Source organism: Priapulus caudatus, unplaced genomic scaffold (assembly GCF_000485595.1).
Source record: "Priapulus caudatus unplaced genomic scaffold, Priapulus_caudatus-5.0.1 Scaffold721, whole genome shotgun sequence".
NCBI lineage: Eukaryota > Metazoa > Priapulida > Priapulimorpha > Priapulimorphida > Priapulidae > Priapulus > Priapulus caudatus.
Genome location: NW_014577782.1, coordinates 68,934 through 78,655, shown reverse-complemented (window position 1 = coordinate 78,655; position 9,722 = coordinate 68,934). Strand labels below are relative to the sequence as shown.

General features: G+C 49.1%; 2 protein-coding genes across 4 annotated transcripts in view; one reads left to right on the top strand and one right to left on the bottom strand.

Annotated features, from left to right (window-relative positions):
• LOC106813066 (protein SHQ1 homolog) overlaps positions 1 to 6,084 on the top strand; it is a 9,223-nt gene extending 3,139 nt beyond the window's left edge. For all 3 annotated transcript variants that reach the window (XM_014817112.1, XM_014817110.1, XM_014817111.1), the window contains exon 3: positions 4,175 to 6,084. In XM_014817112.1, the coding sequence (XP_014672598.1) occupies positions 4,201 to 5,847 (1,647 nt within the window). In that variant the 5' untranslated portion in view covers positions 4,175 to 4,200 and the 3' untranslated portion in view covers positions 5,848 to 6,084. The remainder of the gene's footprint in view (positions 1 to 4,174) is intronic.
• The window catches only part of LOC106813063 (lysosomal alpha-glucosidase-like), a 10,510-nt gene continuing 6,872 nt past the window's right edge, over positions 6,085 to 9,722 (bottom strand). Inside the window, exons 8-14 of the mRNA XM_014817106.1 lie at positions 9,341 to 9,492; positions 8,777 to 8,925; positions 8,426 to 8,510; positions 7,708 to 7,889; positions 7,114 to 7,252; positions 6,820 to 6,966; positions 6,085 to 6,493 (exon numbers count right to left, since the gene is read on the bottom strand). Of these exons, the coding sequence (XP_014672592.1) occupies positions 6,431 to 6,493; positions 6,820 to 6,966; positions 7,114 to 7,252; positions 7,708 to 7,889; positions 8,426 to 8,510; positions 8,777 to 8,925; positions 9,341 to 9,492 (917 nt within the window). The 3' untranslated portion in view covers positions 6,085 to 6,430. The remainder of the gene's footprint in view (positions 6,494 to 6,819; positions 6,967 to 7,113; positions 7,253 to 7,707; positions 7,890 to 8,425; positions 8,511 to 8,776; positions 8,926 to 9,340; positions 9,493 to 9,722) is intronic.

Below are 9,722 nucleotides of genomic sequence, written 5' to 3'. Positions count from 1 at the left end.
GCGAAATACGCTGCCGCTGAGACCGCGACACCAGTATTTATCGATCGCAGAGACGGCCAGCGTAGAAAGATCGCGCAGTGCTGACATCAACACTGTGTCGCATGAGCGTGTGGCCTCGACTTTAGCCATCAACAACCCGCAGTAGCGTGCATACCCTGCAACACCTGTGGCCGCGCGAGCGTGGGGCTCAACTTTAAGGCCATCAACCACCGCGCGGTAGCGTGCAATTACGCTGCAACACCTGTGCGTCGCATGCAGCGTGCGGCTCGACTTTAGCCATCAACACGCCGCAGGTAGCGTGCATACACTGCAACAACCTGGTCGCGCGCGAGCTGTTGGCCCTCGACTTTTAGCATCAACACCCGCTGGGTAGCGTGCATACACTGCCAACACCTGCTCGCAGCGCAGCGTGTGCCTCGAACCTTTAGCCAACAACCTACCACACGGATAGCGTGCATTACGCCTGCTTACACCTTGGTTTCGCGTCCGCCGAGCGTGGGGGCTCATACTTTAGCTGATCAACACCCGCGCAAATGTCGGTAGGCGTGCTACGCCCGCGCAACACCTCAACTTAAACCGAAGGCACCGACGGCAATTGCCCGTCGTGGCCCCTAATCAATCGCCGTACTGCCCCTGAAAATCCAACCGACCGAACGGCAGCTCACCGAGCTCTTGCCCCTTTTTGGTAATTGCGTCGGTGCCCTTTAATCTACTGCCCTAGTTTTGTTTTTAGTCGAATCAACATAACACGTGCCGCGTGCTTGCTGTAGTTGCAATGATGAGCCTAAAAACGATAGTCCAGCGATGGGAATAATACAGAATCGGGATAATACTATTTGCTCCTGATAGCGGCATGTCTAAATTTCTTGTTTACTGTACTTCCATAGCCAGAGATGGGCGTACAGGGGTCAGTGTTAAGCGTGTAAGCTTACATGCGGTGCATATTGTTTTGTACATTAAAATGTAAGACGCATGTTTGATGTACTTATTTGCTTATGAGTATTCCTTTAATTTTACAAAAGCTGACCTTGGTGCCCTTTCTCCAATATTTTTGAGAGTTCCTTGTGCCTTTCTATTTTAGGGAAAATTCAAGGCGATTTCTTCACATGCCCTAAAAAAAATTGCTTGCCCTTCTCGTCGCTTAATTCGAGCCCTGCCGCTGCAACACCTGGTCGCGCGTCGCGGTGTTCCACGGTAGCGTTCTCTATGCCGTATATCGCATTCCATTATTAATAAAATACGTCCTTTAGTAGGTTATATCAGTAATATATATAGTTAGATATATGCCTGGAGTTATAATATTTGTCATTCAACAAAACTGTATTATTTCCCGTAAATTTTCAGTTCTCGCCAAGGAGAAGCCTTTGCTTTATTCGCTGACCGGGAGATCGGTCGAGCGATTTCTCGTGACGCACGCGCTCGGCTGCAGATACACAGAGCATGCTACAAGTTTCAACGCTACCTCCCCCGGGTAGCGCCTCCTCGATAATAATCAGATTCGTGGACGTTCGCCGACGACCGCCATAACGGTCGAAACCGTCCGCTAACGCCTCGTGCCCCTCCGCACGATGCTACCTTCGTCTTCCGGAGGACGACAATCTTTCGACGGTGTTGGACATCCCGACCTAGCGAACAAGGACTGGATCGAGCCGATACGTCGGCGCGGACATCACCACCGCTCCCGTGGCCGAAGCAACTCGCGCGTTAGCGCGTCGTGCGGCGTTGGAGAAGGGATACCGTGTTCGCCAAGGGTGAGCAAGGACGGCTGCGCGCGATCGGGGGCGGGCGCTGCTGCTGATGTGCCAGCTTGCTGCCACTACAAGCGGTTACATCACGTCAAACAAGGCGGAAGATACGCAAGAGAGGTGGACCGGGCGAAGCGGACAGCATCGCTTCGGCACGTTTTAGACAAGAATTACGGATGGACCGGTACCTCGAGCAGGGTATCGATTTCATCAAGCGCAACGCCGGTTGCTGACGGTGCGGTTCGGGGCAGGCGGTCGGCTCTCCTTTAGATGACGGCAGTTCTGATCGCCTCCTCCTTGCCGCCTGCGCGGCTCGGGAGGGTTTCCTGATCGGCTTCTCCTTCTAGCCTGCACGTGGGGTCCTGATCGGCTTCTCCTTCTAGCATGGACGCAGGGCGTCCTGATCGGCTTCTCCTTACTAGCTGACGGGCAGGCGTTTTTTTCCTGATTTTCGGGCTTTCTCCTTCTAGGCCTGACGGGAGGGCTTCCTGGATCGGCTTCTCGCTTCTAGCTGACGGGAGGTCTTGATCGGCTTATCCTTCTAGCTGACGGGGAGCTGCGGTTCCTTAGCTGAGCGCGTTCCTGCGTCGCGCTTCACCTTCTAGCTGACGGCGTGGGTTCCTGATCGGTCTTCTTCTAGCTTGAGGAGGGCTTTCGCTGATCGGCTTCTTTCTGTCTAGCGACGGCGTGGGTTCCTGATCAGCTCTCCTTCTAGCTGACGGCCCAGGGTTCCTGATCGTTCTCCTTCTATGCTGACGCCGCGCGTTCCTGATCGGCTTCTCCTTCTAGCTGACGCGACAGGGTTCCTGTCAGACATCTCCTTCTAGCTGACGGGAGGTTCCTGATTCGGCCTTCTCCTTCTAGCTGAAGCGGCAGGGTTCCTGATCGGCTTTCTCCTTCTAGGCTGACGGGAGGGTTCCTGAATCAGCACTCTCTGCACGGGAGGTTCTATGGTTCTCGCTTACTGAGGCGAGGGTTCCTGATCGGCTTCTCCCTTCTAGCTATGCGGAGCGGCGTTCCTGATCGGCTTCTCTTTTTATCTGAGTCGAGAGGCCGTTCCTGATCGGCTTCTCCTTCTACTGACGGAGGTTCCTGGATCGCGCTTCTCCTTCTAGCTGACGGGACGTCCTGCATCGGCTTCTCCTTCTAGCCGGGAGGGATCTTCCTGATCGGCTTCTTCCTTCTAGCTGACGGGAGGGTCCTTGATCGCGCTTCTCCTTCTAACTGACGCGGAGGCGTTCGCTGATCGGCCTTCTCCTCTAGCTACGGAGCTGATTCTTTTTGTCTTATGCGACGGAGGGTTCCTGATCGGTTCTCCTTCTAGCTGACGGGGAGGGGATTCTCTGATCAGCTTCTCCTTCTAGCTGACGGAAGGTTCCTTATCGGCTTCTCCTTCTAGCTGACGTGCAGGCTCCTGATCGGCCTTCTCCTTCTTAGCTGGCACGGAGGAGTTCCTGATCGCGCCTTCTCCTTCGTAGCTGCGCGAGCAGGGTTCCTGATCGGCTGTTAGTTAGCGCTGTTACTCACCACGAAAACAAACATGGCAGGCATGTAGGAACAATGTCTGTACATGTGATACCTACACAAAATATTGGACCTCAGCAAATAATTTGAATGTAATTTAATCAGGAGTGAATAAAAACAACTTGTTGAATGAATTATGGTAAGATAATTGTTTTTATTGACTCCTTATGCAATTTAAATTAATAATAATTCTGAACTCTATTTGTAGCACGTGGAACTTACGTGTAGAATTCGATACGGAGTCGTGATAGTACTAGAGACCTATCTGTCTGCCTGTGGAACAGTCTTGTGAAACCATGTGTAAATTATGTGTCTACCTGTGAACAGTCTTGCATAAAATTCTATAGGAATTAGTAATCGGCTTAATTTATACCACATAGTAGGCATTTCTTGTGTAATGTATAGCTGTAGCAATTGAAAGTGGGATATTCAAGTGTGATCATTCCATTTGGCAGCAGAATGATGCTGCTGATGATGTAAAATTAACCCATAAAATTGTGTATCAAGTAGCATAGGTTTATAATCCTGTTGTTATTGTCTGGATACTGTAAGAAATTTCTATCTATTGCTCATTCATCTGCTTGGTTAACTTTTCATACATATTTCAGATTAAACACTATCTCGATGTAACGTGGAGCAGAATAAATGTTTTTACACTCTACGTCATTGTATGATCATGTCCACCCACTATTAATGTGCTTTGTGTTTTTCGTGTGAAGAAATCACTGCATACAAACTAACGGATGTTTGATCCACTGAATTCTCAATATGGTGTTGATGTATTCATATATTAAATTGTAAGAAAACACCACACTCACTGTTTCCGTGTTTTTAATTGCGCGTCACTAACGACACGTTGGATGGATTCGCCCATCTTCTGCATCGTAGCATCGTTTCAATTTCAGGAGAACGCGACGGAATCGTCGACATCATGCTCACGCCGCGATTCTCGATCGTTCAGGACGCGGACTTCGTGACCTTGAGGATACGCGCGCCGTACGCGAAGGTCGCGGCGACGGACGTCAGCGTCGACGGCTGTGAGCTGCGCTTCGCGTCTCCGCCGTACTTCCTGCGACTAACCTTCGATGAGCGGCTCGTCGAGGACGGACGGGAGGCGGCGGACTACGACGTCGACACGGGGTTCTTCACCGTGCGCGTTCCCAAGGAGACGCCGGGCGAGGAGTTCCGCGGACTGGACATGATGACGAAGCTGCTGGCGCCCCCGGCGACGAAAAACAACGCGCGGCCGACGATTAGCGAGATCGGCGGAGAAGCTAACGATGAAGAGGAAGAGGAAGAGGAAGAGGTGGATTGGTTCGTGGAGCAGGTTCCCATGGCGACGGACGCACCGCCGCTCCCCGCCGCGTTCCGTTACGGATTCGCGAACCAGAAGTCGGGCGCGCTGTCGGCGATGGCGGGAGAGTTTGTCGGCGTGTTCGACGTCCTTGACCCCGACGCCCTTGACCTCTGCACGCGGAGGTCGCTGCGGCTGCAGCAGGAGCGAGACGCGTTCAGTGACGATCACTACCTCTACGACCTTCACGACAATGCCGACATCGACGACATCCTCGCGTTCCGACCCTGGTGGGAGGAGGGCGCCACCGCGGTGGAGTTCACGGACGAGGAGCGCGACCAGATGCTGCGGCTGCCCGCGCGGCGCCACCTACTGGACGGCGAGGAGACGCGGGCGGCATCGCTGGGGATGGTCGACGTCGTCACGGCGTACGCGCACGACGCGCGATGCACGCTCGGCGACGGCAACTCCGAGTCTGCGTGGACCGTCTGCAAGCTGAGCGCGACGCTCTCTTGGTTCGACGCGTTCTCGAGCGTCGACGACGTCGTCACGGCGACCGCGCGCCGCTGCCTCTGCTTCCCGCTGCATCGTCACTTCGCGTTGGCGGCGGCGGCGGCGCGGGACGCCGCGCGGATCTTCGCGCTGGGACGCGGCGCGCTGCTGCGCTGCCTGCTCGCCGTGCACCGCCTGCTGAGCGAGGGAGACGCGCGCTACGTGCTCAACGACCTCTACGTGACGGACTACTGCGTGTGGCTGCAGGCATGCGGCGACGCCACCCTCACCTCCCTCGCCGCAGCGCTGGCGTCGACCACGCTCACGAAGGCAGGGATGGGATTAGATGTGGAGGAGCTGGAGGCGGCGGCACTGGCCTGCATCGCGGAGGAGCTGGAGGCGGCGGCGCAGGCCTGCATCGCGGAGCGGGACGCCGGGGGCGACGTCGCAGCGCTGACGAGGAAGGCAGGGAGGCTGCGGATCAGGGAAGCAGAAGATGACAGCGATGATGATGATAGCGATGACGATGACAGTGATGATGATGATGATGATGATGATGATAGTGATGATGATGATGATGATGATGATGATGACAGTGATGATGATTCTGAGGGTGCCGGAGCTGGTGACGATGATCCGAATGATGTTAAGAGAGAAGATGATAAGAGTAACGTGGAAGCAGGTAGAGACGTCAATTCTAGTGATACCGTGGCGACGTTAGTAGATGAAGCCAGCAGCAAAGCTTGTGTGGCGGCAGCGGGGAGCGAACTGTCTGCTTCCAAACTATCATGAAACTTCACGACACGACGGAAATTCATGGAAATTACGAGCGAATATAGCGGTAAATAGCACATCGCTAACAGGTGGCAAAATTTTATCAGTGGCCTATGCTCCACCCAGGAGCCACGGGCGTAAGTCCAGTAGTGGAGCACACAAAAATGTGGCACTATCGTGGACTTAAAACACGAATTGTGAAATCTAAAGAGAAGGTTAAACGTATTAAAAGTATTAGTTTTTATACAACATGCAGAACGTGTTCATTATTTTATTATTGTCACAGATGATTATAATACTCACAATCATCACTAATAGATATCACAGATATTTATGTTGCAACCATATCCCAAGATCATCGCCTAATCAATATGATATACTCATTAGAAATCATACCTAAATCAAACAACTGTATAGTTAAGATTGAATACAATTCACAGGGACCATGTGTAAAATATTGGTAAAAAATTGGTATTATATAACTAGAATTGTAAATAATTTAGTGAGCTAGTATTTAATTTAATTTTTTACATATAATATATGAAATCAGGAGTATTGATGGAGTGAGATATAAAATTAATTCTCTTTGACTGCTGCCAGGCTATGACCAGTTAACAGTGATCTTTTGCAGAAAGTCCAAATCCATATCCTCAACATGTAAAACCTTGAAAAAAACCAAACTTATAGTATCAGAAATTAATTAGTTCTAACCAGAAACAAAAGTTCTAAATGACATTTGTTTGACCTATTAGAGGGCGAGTCACCACAGATAGTCAGTCTAATTAACACAGATGGTGTGTGCAACGATCAACAAAAATTCCTTAAACTGAATGCATCTCGTAAAACGTGTAAATCTAACGATTTTATAAACTGGAGGTATTTGGAGTACAGATATATTAAACAGATTATATCCCTCATAACACTATCTATTGTTATCTCACTGCCTGAGGACTATGGACCTCACAGCCCAGCCTAGTCGCGATGCGTTACCTTGCTCCAGCTACTGTAGATAAACTTCGCCTCGGCACCGTTGACGAACACTGCTGAGGGAGGTTCACAAACACCGAACACGTCTATAGATCCGAGAACCATCAACGAACTGTAGCCGGCGTGGACGCTCCAAGACGCGACCGAATTCTAGACGACGGAATAAAAACATGAAGATTAATCTCAGTGAACGACCGACCAAACAAACATCCATGGCAATTCCTTTCACCGAACCGGCGCCAATTTTGACTAGTGTCCATACGTGTTTCGACAAGCATTTAGAAGTAAAAAATCAACCTTTGTCGCGTTGAAGCGTATTGCGTTGTAGACGCCGGTGTGATGTGTGTTCATGCTCTCCCCGTCGTCCCAGAACATTTCACCCTCAGCCTCGCCACGCTCAGATAGCGCCACTAGCAAGCCAAACTTGTTCTGTCGACTGAAGTGTAAAGAAAATTAAAGAATAAGAACATTTCTATTTCGGTGTCTCACGTATGTGCGTTCAGTAACCTGTCAAGTTCTGATTTGAAGCAGATACAAAATATTCCTCTATTATTACTATTATTAATTTTATTATCATCATCATCATTATTATCATTATTATATATCAATATTATTATCATATATTCACGAAATTAAGCAGTTTATGATTTCGTCAAAATAGAATAATAATTAAATCTTGAAATAAGTTCATCAGACTTCACGATAGTATATACTATATAGATCGATAGTAGATATTTTAATATGAATCCAAACACACACCGAAAGTTTCGACAACCGCTCTAGCTGTCTCTGTCACGCTAATTAACGAAGCTGCTATGAATTACCTAACAATTCCCTAATGAATTACCATAATTACTACTAACTAATGAGGAGTAGAGCCTGGGTTCTCACCTCTCCGTGGTCGTGCTAGCAGGCACCTGTGTGGGCAGTATGTGACCGCCCCGTACATGCAGGCACGTCTCATCCATTCGCACGTCCACGTTAACATAGCTGCCATTAGACGGCAGAGAGAAGCCAGAGTAGAATCCGTACCAGATGCCGCGTGGAAGGTACGCCCTCACGCTGGTAGCGTGCTGACAAACAATATAACCAATAATGCTGTGACCATGACTAGTGTTGTAGTGTACTAGACAATAGTGTGAGTATTGTATTGCACTGTGTGGTCATATAAGGAGAGAGCAGCAGTTGGAGAGTGTATGTGCGACCGGCGAGATCGAAGGTAGAATACCAAGAGGGAGACCACGGCGTAAGTATATGGACAGTCCGGTGAGGAATGTTGGAGGGAGACATGCTGCTGACAGTCTCTTACAGACGACGAACGATAGAACACAGTGGCGATCTGTGGTAGCCGACATCTATGGATATGGCACCCTGATGATGATGATGATGATGATGATGATGATTATGATGCTGATGATGATGATGATGATGATGCTGATGATGATGATGATGATGATGATGACAATGAGATTAGAGCTGTCGTACTAGACAATAGTGACAGTGACAGGAGCTATTGTCATCTGTTCGACAGATCGTTCCATGATGAGATCGTTGCAAGCTGCTGCTGATAAAGAGTGGCGGGGATTGGTTTACTGAGTATCACTCTCACCTCTTTGAGAACTGGTGAGATGAGGAGAGCTGCACCCCACATGAACTGCTCATCAACGCTGTATGTCTTACTGTCCTTGGGAAACCTTGAGGGACAAAACAAGATGGCAGTTATTTATATCACCATTTTGTGCTCATTCTAGTGGTGATGCCTAAATACCCTAAAAATATTCAGCAAGATGCCGAGAGACAGTTATACGTTACAGATACACTAAATTCATTTAAATCTGGTTTTGTTTTTAAATTTCTGTTTTTTTGTGTATTTGACTTGGTGAGTTAATTTGTTTATGCATTACACATACACACTGCTGTTGAATTTAATACATTTACAAAAGACAACAATTTTACTCACTCAAACATCAATGGCCTAGCCACCGTTTCTCCCCTGGTGGCAGCGAGGTGAAATAGAGTGTAGAGATACGGTAAGAGGCGATAGCGAGTTTGCAAACTTTTCAGGGCGGAACCTTGCATTGCTGCTCCGAACCCAGTAGGATCTTGTGCCTGGCAGAGAAAGCATGACAGCAATAATGCACAAACCCACGATAATACCAGTAAAGCATGACAGCAATAATGCACAAACCCACGATAATACCAGTAAAGCAATTTGTAATAATTCCACTATTGATCATTTATCCCTCTGCCGGCTTTATAGAACGGTTACATCTCTGTTTCTCTTTGGTTGAGGTACAGGTTGATTCTGCAAATACCCCATTGTTAATGGCACTAAATGTTAGCAGGCTCTTCAATCCATTAGACGTTGATTATACAAACATATATATTAAATATGAATAAATGTAAATTATTAAAACTATAGTAAATACATCACAATTTTTATGAGAAAAAAATTAATATTGAAAAAATATATTGCAAAAAACCTATTATAAATTGTCTCATTATCTTGCTCTTGGTTGCTTACCTGAGAATTCTTGGCATTGTGGTTCCTTGCGAATGGATAGAAGGCTCCCAGCTGGGTCCATCGCTGACATAGCTGCTCCGTGGCGTCGTGTGCAAAGCCACAGATATCTGCTCCTACCAGCGGCATACCAAACAGCGAGAACGAGAGGATGCCTGCGTGCGACGGAGAGAGAGATGGTGACCCTCACTCACGCTGCGTGCGACGGAGAGAGAGATGGTGACCCTCGCTCACGCTGCGTGCGACGGAGAGATGGTGACCCTCGCTCACGCTGCGTGCGACGGAGAGAGAGATGGTGACCCTCGCTCACGCTGCGTGCGACGGAGAGAGAGATGGTGACCCTCGCTCACGCTGCGTGCGACGGAGAGAGAGATGGTGACCCTCG